This window comes from Heteronotia binoei, chromosome 12 (genome assembly GCF_032191835.1).
Source record: "Heteronotia binoei isolate CCM8104 ecotype False Entrance Well chromosome 12, APGP_CSIRO_Hbin_v1, whole genome shotgun sequence".
NCBI classification, from domain to species: Eukaryota; Metazoa; Chordata; class Lepidosauria; order Squamata; family Gekkonidae; genus Heteronotia; species Heteronotia binoei.
The window spans coordinates 22,743,105-22,765,145 of NC_083234.1; the positions used below are offsets into that span (position 1 = coordinate 22,743,105).

Genomic DNA, 22,041 nt, shown 5'->3' on the forward strand with positions numbered 1-22,041 from the left:
ACACACAGCTGAGTTTCGGTTGTTCTTGGCCTGCTCGTTGACCTGAGGCAGTAAATTCTTCTTTCTCCTCTTCAGTCCCCCCCTCCTCACCTTCTTCCTTTTGCTGTTTAAATAGTTTGTCAGTGAATTATCCTGTTAATAACATTCTAGTGATGACAGTTCAGCAAATCAAAATGGTACTTCAACTGCGAGCCTGATCAATCCTGAAGCAAAATAAACAGAGAAGAACAGGTGAGGGAAAGCATGAAAAGAGAGAGGAAGCTAAAAATAAAATTGCTGGCAGGTATGAGGGGAAGTTGACACTGGAAGACCAAATTCCTCCCGTTTCCTTTTTTTTTCATGGCTAAATTTGGAATGCTCACAGTGGGGGCAAGGCTGAACTGATAAAGGAATTTTAAAAAATGTATCAAAATGGACCCATGTGGTATAGTGACAAAAAAATCTAAGGTTCATATCCTTCCTCGGCTATGAAAGTTTTTATGTCAGTCACTGTCTATCTCTGAGTCTAACATAGCTCATAGGAAAGACCTCTGAACATCACCTTGAGCTCTTAAGAGGAAAAGTGAGATAAAAAAATCGATACATATAAGAACATATCTTAAATATTACATTAAGAGAGACAGTGTGGTGTAGTGGCTAACAGCAGTGGACTTTTCAGCTAGCCAGAACAGGTCTAGGGAACACCTGAACAGATGGTTTCAGCCGCTGGCTCTTTGGCTAGCTAAGTAACCTCATTGAAGAGTTGCCCACCTTCTCCTGATGTGTCAGTTCCTGGTGCTGATGCCACAAGAGCATCATGCACAGAAAAATTATTTTGATGACTTCCAACACCAGCCATCATCTCTCTCTGGGCTAGATTTGAAAATGAGTGGGAAAAGAATGATTTCTGGTGGGCAACCATGGTTCAGCCTAAACCAATAAGATCACAGCACTTGGCGGAAGGATTGGTGAGCTGTCAGAGTGGAGATTGGACTAGAATGCACCTTTTAGTGCATGCATAAACAATAACAACAAAAAGAGGCTACTGCACAAAAGATACACACACACATACACCCTACCCACCACCCATCTGGTCGATCAACAATAAGGTGAGTGCATAGCAAAGAGGATTGGAGTGGGATGTCTGCTCAAATCTCTCCATTAAAAAAAAAACCCCGGATGAAATTAGAAGCTCTTCCGAACTGTGCTAGGCCTGTCATCTGACTGCACCCTGAGTTACACCTTTTAAGTCCATTAAAGCAGCATGCATAGGAATTGCAGAATTTTGGCTGTTTCCTTTGATTCTGGTGTAAACCTGAAGTGTAGTGTAAAGCTACGCTCGATTCTACAGTAGCCAGAAATCACACTAGCACAAAATAAGAAGAATATTAACTAATCATTGTTATGAATTTTCATAATCTACAAGTATACGTGGTGCAATACACACGGGGGAAATTGTTATTTTGTCTACCATGGATTAGTTTCTTCTGCATTATGCAAATATGTATTTCACCCAGGGAGTTGTCGGTGCATGATAACTAACCACCCGTACCGGGGAACTCCTTCATCTAATGAGTTTTCTTTAAAAATTGGAGAAGACACAGAAAAACCTCAAGTCTGCCATAATACCCCCTGAGCTTGGGAGTAACTTGCAAATGCCTGTGAAGGAACAGAGGCCTCATCCTGCCCTAGATTGTTCAAGCAAACAATAGCCTCAGTGTTTCCACTGGGTAATGGACGTGTCGGAACAGACCAGAGAGGTTAGCTCACCTTGTTTGTCTGGCAGCAACCTGGGAGCACACCTTTCCCTCTTGGCAGCATTCATACATCCCAGCAGCCAAGACAGGTCTGGGTTCACTCTGAGTGCTACAGCGTAGAAATGTAATTATTTCTGTCATTCAGGTTAGCTGTGACTCCTTTAGGTTATAACACAGGGCTTGCAATAAAGAGGAAATTCAGAGCAGTTGAACTTAACTGGTCATTTCCTTCTGCGAATTCTCTGCAGTGGTCCTGAATTTTGATTCAATCAACAATCTTCCCAAGTAGTTGATGGATGGATATTTTTGAATGCCACATTCCCCACTTTGAAAATCTTTATGCTAGAGTTGAAAAAAGTAAGAATCCAATAGCACCTTAAAGACTAACAAAATTTGTGGCAGGGGATAAGTTTTTGTGAGTCACTGCTCACTGCTTCAGAAGCCATCCTGATCTGTATGCTTGAGATTATAGGCAAGATTTGGACCTGGTTGCTATCCCATGCTCTGATCATGGGCTGCTGCCTCAATATGATAGAGTCAGGGCTTTTTTTTGTAGCAGGAACTCCTTTGCATATTAGGCCACACACCCCTGATGTAGCCAATTCTCCAAGAGTTTACAGGGCTCTTAGTACAGTGCCTACTGTAAGCTCTTGGTGGATTGGTTACATTAAGGGCCTAATATGCAAAGGAGTTTCTGCTTCAAAAAAAGCCCTGGATAGAGTCAGTTTATGTGAGAAAAGCTTTGCTAAGCAGTCATGTCTAATCTGAAAAATGAGGGTTGATTTCCCCCTTCTCCACATGAAGCCTGCTGGGTGACCTTGGGCCAGTCACAGTTCTTTCAGCCCCACCTGCCTCACAAGGTGCCTGTTGTGGGGAGAGGAAGGAAGGGAAGGTGATTGTAAGCCACTTTGGAACTCCTTAAGGTAGAGAAAAGTAGGGTATAAAAACAACTCTTCTTCTACTTCTTTTTCTTCTTCAAGTTTGGAGACAATGTTTTTTTCAGTTGGCTGTAATGTACATACTCTTCCCTATGTCATCACTGTTCATTAGTTTTTACATTATTTTGTAGGGCTTGAAAGCCTTGCAAAACTTCACAGTAAGACTAAAGATTTGGGTATGCATGCCACAGCACATGGTGCCTTTGATATACCATATTGAACTAGTTGTGTCACCAGAATTTATCTCAACTAATGTCCAACAACTAGTACCTAGCAGTAGCACAAACTAAGTGTTGTCTTCCTAAGAAGTTTGTTCTCCAGCCCAGAATGTTAGATGAAATCCTGAGCATGCACTTTCAAATACTTTATAGAGGTATGCGCTGAAGTTCTTTCATGGTAACCACTTATTCTCAAATTAATTCTCATTTATTGTTGGGAAATTATTATCATAGACAGCTTCAAGAAAGGATTGGATAAACATACGGAGCAGAGGTCCATCAGTGGCTATTAACCGCAAGATATAGATGGAACACCATGGGGGTTTTCAGACGGCAACTGCCTTTCACATTATCACACATGTTGTCAGGGCTGGCCCTGCCACTAGGGAAACTAGGTGATTGCCTAGGGTGCTGGCCTCCTGGGGGCACCGAATTGGGCACCACCCACATGGTTATCAGTGGGGGAGGTACCAGAAGTTAGCCATGCCTGGGATGCCAGATAGTCTAGGGCCAGCCCTGTGTGTTGTGTCGCTTCTGATGATTATGCCATCGGTGAGATTCATTCAGACTTCCCCTCAGGAGTTCCATCTGTTCTGGTTTTTCTCCTTTTTTTTTGCACATGCATTGAAGTGTTGAAGCATTTCAGCAGCCTCATTCATTCAACCTTCTTTACATGAGAGTAGCCCCATTTACTCTTGTGTAAAGCATAGCAACTGAGACATGATCCTGGCTGAGGCTGGAGAGAGTGGCAGAGACCAGACCAGAAAGAGAGAGAGGGAGAGAGAGAGAGAGGTGTACTCTCAAGGCAGAGTCAAGGAACCTACTCCAACACAGGCACCTTTGATTGCTGAAGTATTTCAGCATACCAGCCTGCTCTTTCTGGGCGGGTTTTGGCAAGGTGGTGGGTTTGCTGGAAGTCACCAGTGCAAAAAACCTATTAATGCTATAAACTTCCTTTTTGTTACAAGAATATAGTTCTATACTTGTTTTCTAAAATTATACATTTTCTCTGTTTGACTTGGCTTAGAAATTTTAATCTCTATCTCTGAATAATTCAGATGCTTCTGTTTAACAGAGTTACTCCTTCTGTTGTTTATTGTTTCTGTAAAATGTATTTTGTTTTCTCTAAATAAAATTAAAATTGTCTCAAAATATAATTTAAATTAAAAAGTGTAAATAACTTAGTTCAGATTACAGAGCAGAGACTTTGTTCTGAATACATTTTGTCCCCCCCCCCAAAAAAAAAAGTGCAGGAGAAACCAGTTTTATTAAGAATGGGTGGGGAAAATGTGGAAGATAAGAGTGTGCTGAAATGTTTATGAAGTTGTGTGAATTTGAGACAAAACCATGTTTACATCAGATGACGCAAGTGGATTTTTAAGGTAATGCTAAAGACTGTCAGGGGCAGTGATGCTCTGTATTCTTGGTGCTGGGGGGACCACAATGGAAGGGCTTTTGGAGTTCTGGCCCCACTGGTGGACCTCCTGATGGCACCTGGGTTTTGGCCACTGTGTGACACAGAGTGTTGTACTGGATGGGCCATTGGCTTGATCCAACATGGCTTCTCTTATGTTCCTCAATTATGGGTACTTTAAAAAGTCAGTACATGAGCGGAACTTCCTTAGTATTAGCTGCTGGTTTCTGATAAGATTGTCATGGATTGCTGTGAATAATAGAAACAAACCATTGGATCCAGGACAGGTAAAACAAAACTATAGTTCCGAGGGGGCCATGACCATCAGCATGCATGAACCATATTATGAGCTGTGAAGGAACTCTCAGAAAACAGGAGCTTTTTCTGAATCCTGACTGAGAAAGCTCGTAAACATTGAGACGATCCTGAATCGAGCCAAAGCGACTCACTCATCACTACTTTGAATTTTGTAAAAACCTATTGTCTTTCTCTAGTCCATGCTTCCTATGTGTTTCATAATACAAACATTCTCCTTTGGGTAATATCCTATCCTACCTACTCCCCAAGTTATGAGAAGCTGAAGGACTTGTTATATAGGAATGAGTCAATTTACAGAACAGAACAAGGTTAATCTGGGAAGATGAGCCAATTTTGCAAAGGGAAAACAAACGAAAGGCATTTGAAAAGAATAGAAATGATCCCTCTGTCTATTCTTCAGCTTTCATAAATGATCATGGATCACCAGGAGAAAGAAAATTAATTATTAATGTTCAGGAAAGACCAGATTGTACAACCAGTAGAAGCAAATAGTAAAGTCATTCTGAACTGTACCACTCTAGTGGAGAAAGTGAATACTTAATTGTCTACCTCAGGAGTGTCAAACATGTGGCCTGGGGGCCGTATCAGGCCCCTGGAGGGTTCCTATCAGGCCCACAATCAAGTCTGCTTCCTTCACCCTCTTTCTTGCTTCCTTCAGCTATCAGAGACTGACTTTTAAATAAAATATTGCAAAAGTGCTAATTTTTAAAGCATGTATTTATTTAATTTTTTTTTTTAAAAAAACAAACCTTTAATCGTGTTTGTCTGTGTCCTTTATAAAGTTTATATCTTCACTGCTTGACATTACATTTTATGACACATGTGTCCCAGCCCGACAAGGTCTCATTTATGTCAGATCCAGCCCTCATAACAAATAGGGGCCAGGTGGGGATTCTCCAGCCCTGGAAGTTCCCAACCCGCCAGTCCACATTGGGCTGGTGGGGGGAACCTCCCCCAACGTCACCGGCACAATTATGTCACCCCAAAGTACCATGGAGTTTTTCCCTCCCAAATTGCTAGAGCGCCTGGGAAAACCATAGCGTTTTCCCAGAAATGCCTTGAGTGGCCGGTGTGCAGCATTGCCAGCATGATGATGTCACTTCCAGGTGACATCATCGTGCCACACGCATGGAAAAAAGTCCCCCGCCGGAGGTCACAGAGGACTTGGCAACCCTAGTTAATAACAAATGAACAAACAGGAATCAAGTTGCACCTTTAGACCAACCAATTTTTATTCAGAACGTAAGCTTTCATGCGCTCCCTTAATACAATACCTGATCCCCTCGTCTGATGAAGTGTGCCTAAGAGAGTGCACGAAAGCTTACGTTCTGAATAAAAATTGGTTGGTCTTAAAGGTGCAACTTGATTCCTGCTTTGTTCTACTGCTTCAGACCAACACGGCTGCCCACTTGGCTCTAATAACAAATGAGTTTGACACCTCTGGTCTACTGAATCCCACCCCCTCACAACTACTGTTTCGGAAAGAACATTTTATCTTAGCCTTTTCTATAATGCAGTATAAAGGAGACATGAACACACATGAAGCTGCGTTATACTGAATCAGACCATCAGGGTTAGTACTGTCTACTCATACTGTAAGCTGCTTTCCAAGTTCTCAGGTAGAGGTCTTTCACATCATTTGTTGCCTGCTCCTTCCAACTGAAGATGCCGGGAACTGAACTTGAAACCTTCTGCATGCAAAGCAGAGGCTCTTCCACTGAGCTATAGCCCCTGCCCTACTCACATCGTCTCCCTCCAGTCTGAAGTTTTGGAAAGATCTATCATGCAGTTCAGCTGGCTGTATAAAATGGCTCAAAAAGACAGGCCGATGCTGGAAGAACCGAACAACAGATTGTATTGCTACCATGGAGTTTTATGGATGAAGGTAAAGCCCCCAATACGTCTTTGTGTAGACTTGTTGGCGGTTCCCATGTGATGACAAAGCTGCAGGCTTCTTTCATGGCTAAATGATATTTTAGGGCCAAAGACTGCACCTGCAGAATTCTCTCAGCTCAAGATGTTTGGGGAAACGGCGCCTGAGCCAACAGCTAATGCTGAAGGGAAACAAGGAGAAGGAAGCTGAAAAAACAAGGGCATGCAACGGCAGAAAATACATGTCTGTTAAACAGTTTCTAAACACGCTGGCAGGAATTTGCTTCAGCAGTGATTATAAGATGTGACTTTAAAATAATTAAATCCATTTTGATGCATTTCTTTAGCTATGGCCCATCTTATGATGGAGATAACAGGTAAAAAACAAAAAAGCCAGAGCCAGCATCGTGCAGCAGATTGAGTGTCAGACTAAGATCTGGGAGACCTCCACATGCTTTTCAAATTGTTCTTGTAGATTCCTCTCTCCATTCCAGTTCGGATAGGTTTGCCAGCCTCCAGGTGGGGCCTGTAGTTCTTTCAAAATTACATCTGAGCTCCAGTTACAGAAATCAGATCTCCTGGAGGAAGCCACAACTTTGAAGGGTGACCTTTACAGCATCATACCTCTGCTGAGCTCCCTCCCCACCCCAAAGTCCACAGTCTCCAGGCTCTTTCCCCATATCTCCAGGAATTTCCAAAGCCAAAGATGGCGACTCTAGCTTCAAAGCATGGAGGTTCCATTTCCATCTCTCCCGAGCAATGACAATCTATCCTCCATTACTTTATATGATATTCTAAAACAAGCTACTTATGACAGTGGCTCAGAGCATTAGGATACTGTGAAGATCAAACTGCCGACATCAGCATAAAAGAGAGCTTTATGGACTTCATGCTGGGAATAATGGTTGGGTGTATTGCACTGCGGCAGGAACAAGGTATGCCCAGTGGAGGCATGGAAGAGGAATTGCATATGTGGCAAGGAACGAATCGTGACACTTGAAAAACCCAAGCCTTCAACTGTTCAACATTTGGGTTGCATCCAAAGCTGCTACTCTACACCCAGCTTCACTTAGTAAAGTTTCATTCTTAGTCCTTACTTAGTCCTCTGCAAACGTGTGTAGGTTCATCAGGCATTGGAGCAAGCCACAGAATTGTCTTCTATAGAAAGTTATTTTCAAGATGGCATACTGGGCAGCTGGTGGCACATTTTACAGAGTTCAAAGAGCAGAACTAGAACTGGTAACAAATCTAAAACAAAGTCTGAGTCCGGTAGCACCTTTAAGACCAACAAAGTTTTATTCAAGGTATAAGTTTTCATACACAAGCACACTGCTACATGAATAACTCCTGTTTGCCTGCATATTTCCTCCTCCTCCTCCTTTCCTTCATATGTTGTGATTCTATTGATGACTTCCACTTCAGCAAAGAACACTGTTGGACATTCTACCCCTTAGGGTTGGACTGTCCACTAGGCAATTTAGCTGATTGCCTAGGGTGCCGGCAGGCCAAGAGCTCATAATTGGGCACCTCTCCAAGTCCGCCCCCCATGCACACCTATTGGCGTCTCCTAGTAGCATGGATTGTAAGGCTTTCTCCCTGTTTTTGCACCCCTGAGGTGCAAATGAGTTCCTCCTGGGCTTTTTCTACAAAAATGCCCTGTATGAAACAAGAAGAAGAAGAAGAAGAATTGCAGATTTATACCCCGCCCTTCTCTCTGAATCAGAGACTCAGAGCAGCTTACAATCTCCCATATCTTCTCCCCCCACAACAGACACCCTGTGAGGTTGGTGGGGCCTAGAGGGTTCTCACAGCAGCTGCCTTTTCAAGGACAACCTCTGCCAGAGCTATGGCTGACCCAAGGCCATTCCTACAGGTGCAAGTGGAGGAGTGGGGAATCAAACCCGGTTCTTCCAGATAAGAGTCCACACACTTAACCACTACACCAAACTGGCTCTCTGGAAACAATGGTGATGTCAGGGGGTATGGCCTAATATTTATTTATTATTTATTTATTACTTTCGATTTTTATCCCACCCTCTCCGCAGGTGGACTCAGGGCGGCTAACAATCAGTTCAGATATCTATAATTACACTTTAAAACCAATAAGACACATTTTAAAAACATTTTATGGTGCTAATTTAACTTCCGTATAGGCGGGATCTTTCTTCCTTCTCTCATGACGGTGATCCGTCAAATGAGCTCCTGCTGGGCTTTTTCTACAAATTTTTCTACAGAGTTTTCTACCAAAAAAGCCCTGCTTTAAATTAATATAAATAAAACAAAACATAGATTGACATTACTTTTGAACCAATGTACAGTACTATCCTATGCAGATTTACTCTAATCTAAACCCCAAACCAATTACATGGCACTAGAATAACTGCATAGGATTGCCCTGTCACTCTTTTGGATTAAATACATGAAGCTGCCTTTTACGGTGTCAGATTCTTGGTCTACCAAGGTGAGTTCTATCCTAATGGGCAGTGACTTCCCAGGGTCTCAGGCTGGGGCCTATTCCATCACCTATTACCTGGTCCTCTTAACTGGAGATGCCAGGGATTGAACCTGGGACCTTCTGCATGCCCAGCTTCGCTCTGCCATTGAGCCACAGCACCTCACTTTTGCTGGCAGATGCCACTGTAGTCTCATACCCCGTGTTTAATTTCTAAACAGCAAGATGACATCTGAGAGCGCCATATGATATCATGGTGAATCTGAAGGTTATCTGTGATTGTCTATTTTTGCATCTCATCATGGACTGGCTTTGCTTCTCTGCTGGGCAACGAGCATCTCTAAGTTTGCACGTATTTAAATGCACACAGTGGTTGCAATTCTTCCTCCTGAGATACCTCCTAGGCTCACTGGACGCACACAGGGTGTCTTACAGAGTTCAGCACGTACATGAATGCATGAGGATGGAGACATTGGACATGATTGTTTATCAGATCTGTTCCTGACTCTGCCCAAATTTTCCTCTGATTTGGATCAAATAATCCCTTTTGCCACCAGCCAAAAGCTCTGTGACTCATGCATCACAATGTCAACACTCGCCAGTATGACAGGAGAGATTATGTCTTTACCTTTCAAGAGTTGGTAAGAGAGGAGCCATCTCTTTTTTCTGGCTGCATTCCAGAGGCCAGCTGCATGACAAATTGAAATTCGGCAGGATAGGTTTTCCCCAACAGGCAATTTCACATTCCTCCCCCACCGTTTCTGCCTCTTTTGCTTCTTTTAAAGGCATGGAAGGATGGCCAGTAAATGGGACCTTTGCTAGCAAATAACTGGCATATACAGCAAATAACAATTGTGGAAAAGATGGGTTTCTTCCCCATGCTTAGAAGGCAGATGTAGGAGGGAATTGGGCATTCTAATATATAATTGTAATGGGCTGCTTCCTCATGGCAGGTGGGAAAGTTGTCTCCGCTGTGTAGAAACAGCCATGTGTGGGGTGGATGAGTGTGGAGTCAGCAGTGTGGAGAGCTGGTTTGGTGTAGTGGTTAAGTGTGCGGACTCTTATCTGGGAGAACCAGGTTTGATTCCCCACTCCTCCACTTGCACCTGCTAGCATGGCCTTGGGTCAGCAATAGCTCTGGCAGAGGTTGTCCTTGAAAGGGCAGCTGCTGTGAGAGCCCTCTCCAGCCCCACCCACCTCACAGGGTGTCTGTTGTGGGGGAGGAAGGAGAAGGAGATTGTGAACCGCTCTGAGACTCTTCGGAGTGGAGGGCGGGATATAAATCCAATATCTTCTTCTTCATCTGTATGCCCCATTCCTAGGGTTTTTAACTTCCAGGTGACGGCTGGAGATTTCCTGGGATTAAGACTGATATCCAGGAAACCGAGATTAGTTCTCTTGGAGAAAAGGGCTTCTTTGGAATGTGGAATGTTTGGCATTCTACTCTGTTGAAACCCCTCTCCTTCCCACACTAGAAGTTTATGCTAAAGTTAGAGGTTAATGATGATGATGATATTGGATTTAGAACCTGCCCTCCACTCCAAATCTCAGAGACTCAGAACAGCTCACAATCTCCTTTATCTTCCTCCCCCACAACAGACACCCTGTGAGGTGAGTGGAGCTGAGAGGACTCTCACAGCAGCTGCCCTTTCAAGGACAACCTCTGCCAGAGTTATGGCTGACCCAAGGCCATGCTAGCAGGTGCAATTGGAGGAGTGGAGAATCACACTTAACCACTACACCAAACTGGCTCTCTCAATGATTTCTTAGTACTTTGAAGTTGTTATTGCCAATAGAGATCTTCGGACATTGATTTTTTTTTTATCCAGGGCTTTTGTCCTGGATACAGCAAAGCACAGAAGAAATCCAGTTCTTAAAAACTTTGGACAAGAGAGGCTTCATTGACTCCTTTATTTATATATTTTATTTTTAATTAAAAAATAAAGGTTATCTCAATACATCTGTTTTGCAGCCTTTGGGCAAAAAAAAATGCACCCTTCAACAAGGCTATAGGAAACACGACACTGATCTAATCTTGGCACACAGGATGGGAAACAAAATGCAAGTTTTCTTCTTGATTCCGTGGCTCACTCTCCCCAGATGCTAAAGATATCCCCACGTTCTTAAAACAAGCACCCTGCAAACTCAGGAAGCACGGCCCAATCGAGAAGCGTTCCAAAGGCTCGACAGAGATTCTGAACAGCAGCTGTCAAAAGCCTTGATGGGACTCAAAAAGTGCTGACTCATGCCCAGGGCCCAGGACTCATGTAGCAGGAACTCCTTTACATATTAGGCCACACACCCCTGATGTAGCCAATCCTCCAAGAGCTTACAGGGCTCTTAGTACAGGGCCTACTGTAAGTTCCAGGAGGATTGGCTACATTGGGGTGTGTGGCCTAATATGCAAAGGAGTTCCTGCTGCAAAAAAAAAAGCCCTGCTCATGCCTAACTTTGTGAACCTGGGTTCAAAGCATTTCAGTTTTTCAATGACAACAAACAAGCGCCGCAACTTTCAGCTCACAGATTGTTTAGATTAACTGATGTGGAAGCTCGGCAGAACCGATAACCCCCACCCAAAATAACATCATACAACTGTGAAAAACTTTCTGTAAAAAAAATAACCCTGCTTGCACAATGGCAGCTAAAAGTTGCAGCACTGTATTTGTTATTTTTTTAAAAAATAATGACTCTAAAATAATAACGTCCTTTAAAAAACAATTTCCCCAGAACCATTCCAAACAATTGTTTTTATTCATATACAAATATCTGCATATCTCATGGATTAATTCAGGTTTGAGAACAAGTTCGACTGAACTTGATAATAGAAAGTGCTGCCAAGTTACAACTGAATTATAGCAACCCTGCAGGTTTTCTAGGCAACAGATGGGCAGAGGTGGTTTGCGATTGCCTGCCTCTGCTTCCACGGACCCAATACACTGGATAGTGCAGCCCGACTAATGGTTGGTTCTACTGCTGCTGTTTTCTTTGCCCTCCTTGCTCCATTGGAAGTCTCCAACCCCCCTTGCACTGGGTTCCACAAGCCTGACAGCAGCTGTAGATCTTCCTGAAACACACAAATCCAAATGTTCTTAGGGATGCCAACCTCCATATAGAGCCTAGAGATCTCCTAGGGTTACCAACCTCCAGGTGGCATCTGATGATCTCCTGCTATAATAATTGGTCTCCAGACAACCAAGAGCAGTTCCCCTGGAAGAAATGGCTGTTTTGAAGGGTGGACTGTATGGCATTATACCCTGCTGAGATCCCTTACTTCCTCAAACCCTGCCTTCTCCAGGCTCCACCCCCCAAATTCTCCAGGTATTTCCCAACAAAGAGCTAGCAACTCAAATCTCCCAGAATTACAACTGATCTCCAGATGCCAGAGATCAGTTCCCCTGGAGAAAGTGGCTGCTTTGGAGGGTGGGCTTTATGACATTCCACAACCCAAACCCTGGCCTCCCTAGGTTCCAACCCCCCCGTCCCCAAAATCAGGAATTTCCCAACTCAGAGTTTGCAGCCTCTCCAGGTAGGGCTTAGAGACCTCCAAGAAATACAATTGATCTCCAGACTACAGAGATCAGTTTCCATGGAGAAAACAGCTGCTTTGGAGGATGAAATCTATGGCATTATGAGCAGCTAAGGCTCCTTTCCATCCCAACCTGTGCCCCTTCCCCAAGTTCCACCCCAAATCTCTGGGAACTTCTCAACCCAAAGTTGGCAACACTATCTCCCCTCAATAGCTTTTTTTAGAATGGTAGATACCCACATTGCACGTTTTAGACACCCTCTATAAAATGCTTTGTCCCTTCCCCAATTAAGTGCTGGTTACAGAAGAAAACTCTGCCAGAAAACAGAAAGCCCTCGCTTCTCAGCAGTGGCTGTTCTGTACCCATTTTGAAAGTCAGGATGATAATGGCAAGACAATGAACCAATCTCTCTGGCATAGTGCTGTCACAAAAGAGCATCTTCGGACAGCTAAGGGAGGTTTCAGCTTCTCTGGTGCCTCCAGAGTCTCAAGTTTCTAAGCATGCAGTCACATGTGGAGAAGCACTCAGGGCCCCCTGCCCCATGATATCTGTTGTACACACAACCTGGGGAAAGGGGGAAATTGTCACTGATTACATTGGGTCACTCTCCTCCTCAGCGACCCATGGCATTTGGTTGATTTCGTAAGGCACAAAGTATACACGCTTCCGGTTTATACATTGTTCTCTTTCTTTTCCCCCCAGCTCACTTTCTCTCTCTCTCTCTTTTAACTTGATGTTGTCTCCTCTGGGGAGGTTTCTGGTGTGTGTTCAGGGGCCTCCGCTGTCTCTGAGGGGGTGTCTAATTGCTCCTTGGTTGAGTCAGGCTCTTCCACTGCCTGGCCTCCCTCCGAGGCCTGCTTCTGAGTTTGGCTGTTCATCTTCTCCTCAGCTTCAATCTCTTCTGAGGTGGGGATAGAGTTTTTCTTGGGGCGGCCTTTGGGCTTCGTGGGAGCTTCCTGGCCACCTTTCAGAACCTGGGCCAAAAACATATTTAAACATTTAACACCACTTTGAAAATCTACAAGGTTGGCGGAAGGGGGTTGCCACGTGATATATGACTGGGTCCCTCCCTTATGATGTTTTGTTAATGTGTCTATTGGATATGTTTATTGTGAAATGTCTATTGTGAAACTAAATAATAAGATTATTAAAAATTAGGAAAAATCTCTTTTTTTTCCACTTAAATTTTTATTATTTTTTTCCAACACAAACTACACGAATAAAGACAAATAAAACGAAAAAAAATCCATTCTTTCTTAAGTCTCACTTTGTATCTGGTATTTGCACCACACAATAACCATAGATAGCAGAAGACTGTAGCGTGTCTAGATAAAGACAAGCAAAGAATGAAGCCTCTGCTTTTGCCTGCCTCACCCACATTGCTTGGTCTTCTGTTCATGCTCTCTTGGCAAAAAAAGGAAACTGCACCAGCTTGCAAAGATTTGATTGCCACATCCAGGTGGAGCCTGGAGAACTCCTGGAATTACACTTTACTTCAGACTACAAAGATTAGTTCCTGTGGAGGCAATGGCTGCTTTGAAGGGCGACCTCTGCCATTATACCCTGCTGAGGTCTCTCCCTTCCCCACACCCCACTTTCCCCAGGCTCCATCCCCAGATCTCCTGGAATTTCCTAAACTGGAGTTGGAAAGTCTAAGGAACAGCTTGCAATATGGACTGCAACGTCCCTATCAAATAATTTGGACTTGACTGATGATGCACTTGCTGGAAAAAATGGCCATTGCTATGAGGCAAAGGTAGGAACTGTGAGAAGAATCCAGGTTTAAAAAATGAAGGAAAGTGAACCTGTTACAACTATAGATTCAAGTGGGGAGGCAGCCATGTTGGTCTGAAGCAACAGAACAAAGTTGGAGTCCAGTGGCACCTTTAATACAATGAAGTTTAATTCTGGATATAAGCTTTCGCGTGTATCTGAAGTGTGCATATGCATGAAAGCCAGAATTAAACTTTGCTGGTCTTAAAGGTGCCATTGGACTCAAACTTTGTTCCCATACAATTACGTGAATGAGACGTGTTCTGTCCTTGCATTAAAGCTGTTTGTTTTTTAAAAACTTTTCTCATTCCTGGCTCCTTGTACTTAATAGACCAAACAAATCCACTCATGGCGCTTACCATTTTCTTCCATTTCATCCTGCGATTCTGATACCAAGTCTTCACCTGGAGTTGAGTTAAGCCCAGTGACTGGGCAAGATCCAGCCTAGAAAACAAGATAACCACATGAATGGCACAAGAAGAAGATGCAAGGCCTACAGCCAGAACTTTTTTTGCAGAAAAAGCCCAGCAGGATCTAATTTGCATATTAGGCCACACCCCTGACAGCATTTTTCCAATGCAGACTCATTTGCATATTAGGCCACACCCCCAACACCAAGCCAGCCAGAACTGCATTCCTGTGTATTCCTGCTCTAAAAAAAGCCTTGGCTAAGCCAAGATCAGATCCCACTGAATTGTACCACAGCAAACAAGTTGTTCATACGCTAGAGGGGATAATCAAGGAAAGCCCAAAACCAGTTTCCTGTAATTGTCATTTTCCCTGCTGAGGAAGAGATAAAGATAAAAGAAAGAACACAAAGTGAGACAACCAAAGTTAAGTTAGCCTTGCTGGGAGAAGCAACAATATGATTCCTCTTTGGTGTAATTAACAATTCTTAATTGGAATGGCATCATCCACCTAGTATTATCTTAACAAGCTTTTACAGGAGATGGTAAGATCTCATTACTGTTTCTTCCATGTTTACATTAAATGTTCTTTCAACACCTCTCTGCCCCCCAATTGTAGTCTCTGGGATTGGTTTATCAAGGTAGAAAATAGCATGGGGAGAAAGTTTAACCCTTTTCTTTTCTGCTTGTTCCCCTTAGGAAAAGACTAGCCCTTACTCCAGCTGGGGAAAATGCAATGATTTTCTCAGTGAGGGTAAAAACAGCTGGATTGGTATGGTTCTGGCAAGAAAATGGTAAGGGATGAAATGGTTAAAGTTTCTCCCTCTCTCACCACTCCATTCTCCTTGATACAATAATCTAAGCAACTAAATCTGCAAAAGGAAAATTTAAAATAACAGAAGAGATGTTAAGGTATATCTGTGCCCTAAGGCAGAAATCCCACACATACTTTCTTGGGAGTAAATCCCACTGAATCCAGTGGGACTTATTTCCAACTAAACATATTTAGAACAGACTGTTAGACTTTTAAAACTACATCTTAATGTAGTTCTTAAGCGTATCCACTAATGTAGAAGATAACTCCGAGTTAAAGTACATAGGACTGGATAGCATAGTTCCTACAAGTCTCAATCATGTCATGTATACTGCATGTTCAAATGTGAATAGTTTTGTGCAATACCAGCTATAGTTAAAAATACTACCTTTAGCACTTCCTAGCAACAAGGAAGCCACAATTGCAGGCAAAAAGGTAACCATTAACCAAAAAGATATACCTTTAAGACCACATCAGGTCCCAGGAATGGAAAATAATAATTTATCTGCCATATCTTAGAAACTTGAATCTGAATTCATAACTGGCTATATCCTATTTTCCATCATCAAATATATTCTAAAGTTTGTGATGCTGGCAAGAGCTATCGAGTCATAGCCTACTCATGGGCTTATTCCTGGTGCCCACCAAGAGGTGCTTTTTTTTTTTTAAAGCCAGGGCCAGGTAGAGCTGCTGCCCAGAGAGGCTTATGATTGGCCAGTGAAGATCTGATTGGCTGTTTAGTGTTGCCAGTTCCCAGCTGCAGGCAGGGGATCCCCCAGTTTGGAGGCCCTCCCCCTGCTTCAGGGTCATCAGAAAGGGGGGGGAGGGGAATGTCTGCTGGGCACTTCATCATACACTATGGAGACTGACTCCCATAGGGTATAATGGAGAATTGCTCCATGGCTATCAGGAGGTAGGGGGCCTGTTTCTTCAGATATCAGCACCAAATTTTCAGCATAGCATCTGGTGCCTCTCCTCAAAACATCCTCCAAGTTTCAAAAAGATTGGATCGGGGGGTGCAATTCTATGAGCCCCCCCGCCCAAGAAGGTGCCCCTATCCTTCATTATTTCCAAATGGAGGGAAGGCATTTAAAAGGCATGTAGTCCCTTTAAATGTGATATCCAGAACTCCCTTCAGAGTTCGATTGCACTTGTCACACCCTTGCTCCCAGCTCTACCCGCAAAGTCTCCTGGCTCCACCCCTAAGACAGACCTGGCAACCCTAGTGCAGACTCCTTAAGATTTTCAAAATGAAAGACGAACAGAGATGGTTTGTCATTACCTGCCTCTGCACAGCAACCCCTGTCTTCCTTGATGGTCTCCCATCCCAGGTACTTACAAGGGCCAATCCTGCTTAGCTTCTGAGATCTGAAGAGATCAGACTAGCCTGTGCCATCCAAGTCACAACAAGCTTTGTGATAGGGGAACAGTATCATCTCCACATCTTTTATGATGGCATTCTTAAGAGTTCTTTTACTTATACACTAGTCTAGTGTGACATGAAATGGTACATCCAGATTTACAAGCACTGGGAGTTGTAGAGGCCCCAGTTTACTACAGATTCAGTTACATTTCATTCAGATCAGCTTTTGGCCTCTGAAGAGATGTGGGAAAGTGAAGGCGGGGTTTGGCCAGTTTGAAGTTGTCTGTTTTTATGTAATATGTCTCTTGATAAGAAGCTTCCTGGTTAAGAGAGTGAAAGATGCATGAAACTCTCCAAAGAAAGAATCCTGAATGAAACAAACTGGTCTAACATTTTAGTTCTTCCTCTGCCATGATCATGAGCAGTGAACCAGAAATTCGCAAAGTTATCATAAGCCAAATGTGATGCAATCTGACACGTCTCACCCACACCACGAGTTACATGGTAAATGGTTTTGAATCACTCTTAAGATTTCTTCTGAAGAATCACATGAAAATTTACACCCAGAGTGAATGGTCTTAAAGGAGCCCTGGACTCAAACTTGGTTCTAAGATTTCCTATCAGTTTCTCTAAGATGGCTGCAGCGACTGTGTACTAGGCTTCCCAACCCTCCCGCCCTGGCGAGGGACCCCAGGATTTACAGCCTCTTCCCCCGCTCTCAAAAAAACGGAAGCGGGGAGAGGGGGGGAAACGGCGCCAAGGAGCGTGGCAAGCCGCCCCATCTTGGAGGAGCAGCTAAGGTGAACCGGAGAAGAGGTGGCAGCAGCGCAGCAGCATCGCCCGCTCCGCTCCACCTCTGAGGTAAAATCAGAGAAGGGGAGGGTGGAGGCAGGCCAGGAGCATGGCGAGCCACAAATCTGGGTTTAATATGTGGTTCATATTGAGCAGACAGAGCCAGGTGGGCAGCCATGTTGGTTTGAAGCAGAAGAATAAAGTTTGAGTCCAGTGCCACCTTTAAGACCAACGAAATCTAATTCTGGGTATAAGCTTTTGTGTATATGCATGCTTCTCCAGATACAATGAAATGGAAACGGAAATAACAGTCAGACATATAGAGGGTGGGCCGTAAATTAACATACAGAATAATGAAGATGTTTTTGACAGATTTACTGTTGCATTTGGTTAACTTTGTGAATTAAAGATCTACTTTTAGCTCAGTTATTCTCAGCCTTTACTAGATTGCATCCCACCGATCACTCTTTGAAAGAACCTGGATCCCACCATGATAGAAACAAAAAGCATACTTTGTCCAACAAGAGCCTTTATATGTGTACAATAATTTTATTATATTTATCATTTTATCATTTATGGTGTTACCAGGGCTTTTTTTGTAGCAGGAACTCCTTTGCATATTAGGCTACACACACCCCGCCCCTGATGTAGCCAATCTTACAAGAGCTTACAGGGCTCTTCTAACAGGGCCTACTGTAAACTCTTGGGAGGACTGGCTACATCGGGGGGGGGGGGTGTAGCCTAATATGCAAAGGAGTCCCTGCTACAAAAGAAGCCCTGTAGGATATTAAAAATTGCAGAAGCCCAGTGGATAATCTCTGCCAAGCAGGGACAGCAGGAAGTGGCACATCAAAGACACTCGTTGGTGGGCAGATAAAAAGGGTGGAGGAGAAACACAGTCCAAGGTTACTAACAGCATGCCAAAATATCACAGATGGATAATTCGTGGCAGGTGGGGCAGCAGATGGACAAAGGGATTGAGGGACAGTAGGTTCTTCATAATTGTTATTAATATCCAACATCCCCCACCTAGACTGCTTCTGCATCCCACCACTGGTACACATACCATTGGTTGAGAATCACTGTTTTAGCCCACACCAAAATCAACCAGAGCTTGTGCAGAACGCATGGAAGTAATTCCCAAACTGCGGGCCATGCAGACTACCATGCTATGAGAAAAACTGAAGTGTCCCTTGAAAAACTGATCTTCATGTTAGTCTCAGAATGATCCACTACCACCACCACCTTTTCACTCGCAACGTATGGGCAGTGTCACCATATCTGTGGAAGGGAGTGAAGACATTAGGACACATTGATTAGTACGGGAGATGTTCAGAAACATCATCATAGACCAAAAGGCACCAATCAAATGGGAGGGTCAGGCAATATTAACTGGGTTGTCCTGCCATTGAAAGAAGAATGATTGACAAAAAGTGGCTTGGATCTTATGAATGAGTTCCATGCCTGCTAGATAGTCTCCGCCATGGAGTGCTCTTTCTCTTAAACTTCCATTTTCGCAAGGGCCCATTGAAAAGCACTGATGTTGTACAAAGGGGGATCTTAGAAGAGGAAGTATGCTCCGCTTCAGAGACTATCTCGCACGCATGAAACTATCCAATACACACAGAATCCAAGCCTTTGCATGCAGTTTCCTGAGTGCCAAGTGATCGCATTTTAATCCAGAAAAAGCTGCGCCAATGCATTACTAAATCCCAACGTTCACACGGGAACGGTGTCTGATTGGATTACTTGAACCAGCTAGCGTGTGCCTCATCGCAACTAGATTACCTGCAATGCTTACCAACAGTTGGTTGTGCCTGTTGAAAACAACTAGCGCTGCCTAGGAAACCAAAGCAACAAACAGAGATTGGGGGGTGGGGAAGAGAAGGGCTCCAGGAACTGCGCTCGCTTGTCGGGTTCGGTCACGTACAGCGTTGAGGAATATTCATGCTGAGAAATCAATGCAGCAGCCCAAGCGTGTGATTGATGGTGTCGCCCAACCAGTCATATGAGGTTCTTTCGAGCATGGTGCTAACCACCCGATGCTTGAACTGTCATGAATATGGACGCTTGTCTAAATGGCCTGGAAGTTCTTTGTACTGAGCTCTTGAGGCTCCTGGAAAACTGACAGGTTCAGGGGCTGAATGTGTTTGGAGTGCTGTTGAATCTCTGGCTTCAATCGCAGGTGCCAAGCACTTGAAATGCAACTGGCGTGACCACGCGCTTTGGCAAAAGCACACATGGGTTTAAAAAAAGAAAAGGGAGGCATCCGCTTTGCAGAACACAAAGCAAAGGAGGATAGAGAGTTAAAAAAGATATTGTTTGTGAAGTCCAAGTTTCAGTAAGAACTAAGGGCTTATTATACAAATAGCTCTTTCCTGCTGTAGTGTGCCAAAGAGTGAACTATGCTGAGTTCAGGGCACACCACTGGAATGCACAACACAGCTTGCTGTCAATGGTAAGTTTTGTCAAGAGTCCCTAAAGCTTCTAGGACAGGAGGCATTCAGTCTATCTACTGCCACTCTATGGTCAAGGCAGGGAAATGCACTGCCAAACCAGCAATAGGCCAGAGCAGGTCATGTGATTAGCCCTCAAGCCTATAAAAGCTTCTAGGCCTAGCTAGTTGTCTGGTTTATGCAGTGTCTGTAAGGTGAGGAGGTTTTTCCTCTTCATTTGAGGGATTCAGTTAGAGGATATGGGGGAAGAAATTTGCTTTAGAAGTGTGTGTGTAGGCAAATTAACAATCAGGCAGGGATCTAGTTTTACAATTTTTTAGATAACTGGATTTTTCTCTTCCTGTTAGTATAGGGAAGCTCCAAAATTCAGCTTCACTTTCTCCCTCTCCCTCTCTCTCTCACACACACGCAAGCTCCATGCCTGTGTTTTTGCTAACCTCAAAAAGATATTAAATCTAGAAGAGTGTGCTTGACTGTGAATCTGCCCTCATGGCTCTTCCTATTTTTTACATTTGTAGTACATAGCCTTTGTTCTGTTAACTGTCTTATTCATGTGGAAGGAAGTGTGATGAAGAGAGTTTGAAAATACCAGTAGTAACCTTCTATCTCAAAGGATTTCAGCTAAAAAGAGAGGCCAAGGCAAATCACTTTAAGGAAGCATGTTTGGAATTTAGAGAGATGCCTCAAAGAGTTTCAGTAAGTCTAGCGAATGTTTCTCAGCAAAGTTTCTGAGACGTATTAAAAATAATCAAGGCTGTAGGTAAAGCTATGCTATGGATGTCACCTCCTACTCCCAGGCACCAGAAGTCCAGTTTTGAACTTAGGGCAAAAGATGAAATTCTCTATGCACGGATACAACATAGAGTTGGTACTGAGGATACCTGGAGAACCATGTTCTGTCCCTTCATCAAAGGCTGAACGTGTGGCAATGAGCCACCAACCTCCAAGTGGACCCCAGAGATCTCCCAGCATTACAAATGATCTGCAGATGATTGAGCTCAGTTCCCCTGGAGAAAATGGCTGCTTTGGAGGGTGGATTCTGGTGTTATGTCCCTCCCTCCTTCAGCTCTGCCCTCAGCAAGCTCTTCCCCCTCAAATTTCCAGGAATTTCCCAATCCAGAGTTGGCAACCCTATGGGCAACTGAAGCTTTTATTAGCAGGGAGGTAAATGACATCACCTAATACAGGGGTGGCCAAACTTGCTTAATGTAAGAGCCACATAGAATAAATGTCAGCTTTTTGAGAGCTGCAAAACATGAACGTCAGATGTTTGAGAGCTGTAAGACAGGAGGGAGGGGTGGAAAGAAAGTAAGTTTAACTTTAATGCATTCTCCAAGCTGCTGGCTGGCTTGGCTTGGAGAAGAGATTTAAAGAGATGCCTTCTCCAATCCAGCAGATGGGGTGGAGGCTTTGAGAGCCGCACAATATGTGTGAAAGAGCCATGTGTGGCTCCTGAGCTGCAGTTTGGCCACCCCTGACCTAGTATTGGCTGCAGATAAAAATTATATTGAAGGGACAGTTAGAGGGGCCAGTTTAAAAGCTGGCAGTCCTAGAACTTGCTGCTATATTTTCCCTTCAATAAAACTATGCTCAGTTCATGTTTGAAGGAAAAGTCTCAGTGATTTCAAGGGAAGTAAAAGAGGCTGAGAGTGTGTAACTAGCCCCAATTCATCCAGCCAGCTGCCCTGGCAGAGTGGTGTTTTGAACGTGGCTTTCCTAAACCCTAGTTAGAAGTTGTGGTTCGTTTTCTCAGTATAGATATTAGATGGAAACAGAAAGAGCTGTCCTCCTGTCTATTATGTCTGCAGCTCTCAGATATCACTCCAAAGTTGATATCTATGTGTAGAAATTACAGCATGCTATTTTATATAGTAGGATTGTCTGCTCTGAGTTGGGAAATATCTGGAGATCGGGGGCAGAGCCTGAGAAGGGGTAGATTTGGGGAGGGGAGGGCCCTCGAT

General features: G+C 43.8%; 1 protein-coding gene across 1 annotated transcript in view; it reads right to left on the reverse strand.

Moving 5' to 3' along the window:
- Positions 1 to 11,427: 11,427 nt before the first annotated feature.
- BARX2 (BARX homeobox 2) overlaps positions 11,428 to 22,041 on the reverse strand; it is a 66,164-nt gene continuing 55,550 nt past the window's right edge. Inside the window, exons 3-4 of the mRNA XM_060251496.1 lie at positions 14,608 to 14,692; positions 11,428 to 13,449 (exon numbers count right to left, since the gene is read on the reverse strand). Coding sequence (XP_060107479.1) covers positions 13,201 to 13,449; positions 14,608 to 14,692 — 334 coding nt within the window. The 3' untranslated portion in view covers positions 11,428 to 13,200. The remainder of the gene's footprint in view (positions 13,450 to 14,607; positions 14,693 to 22,041) is intronic.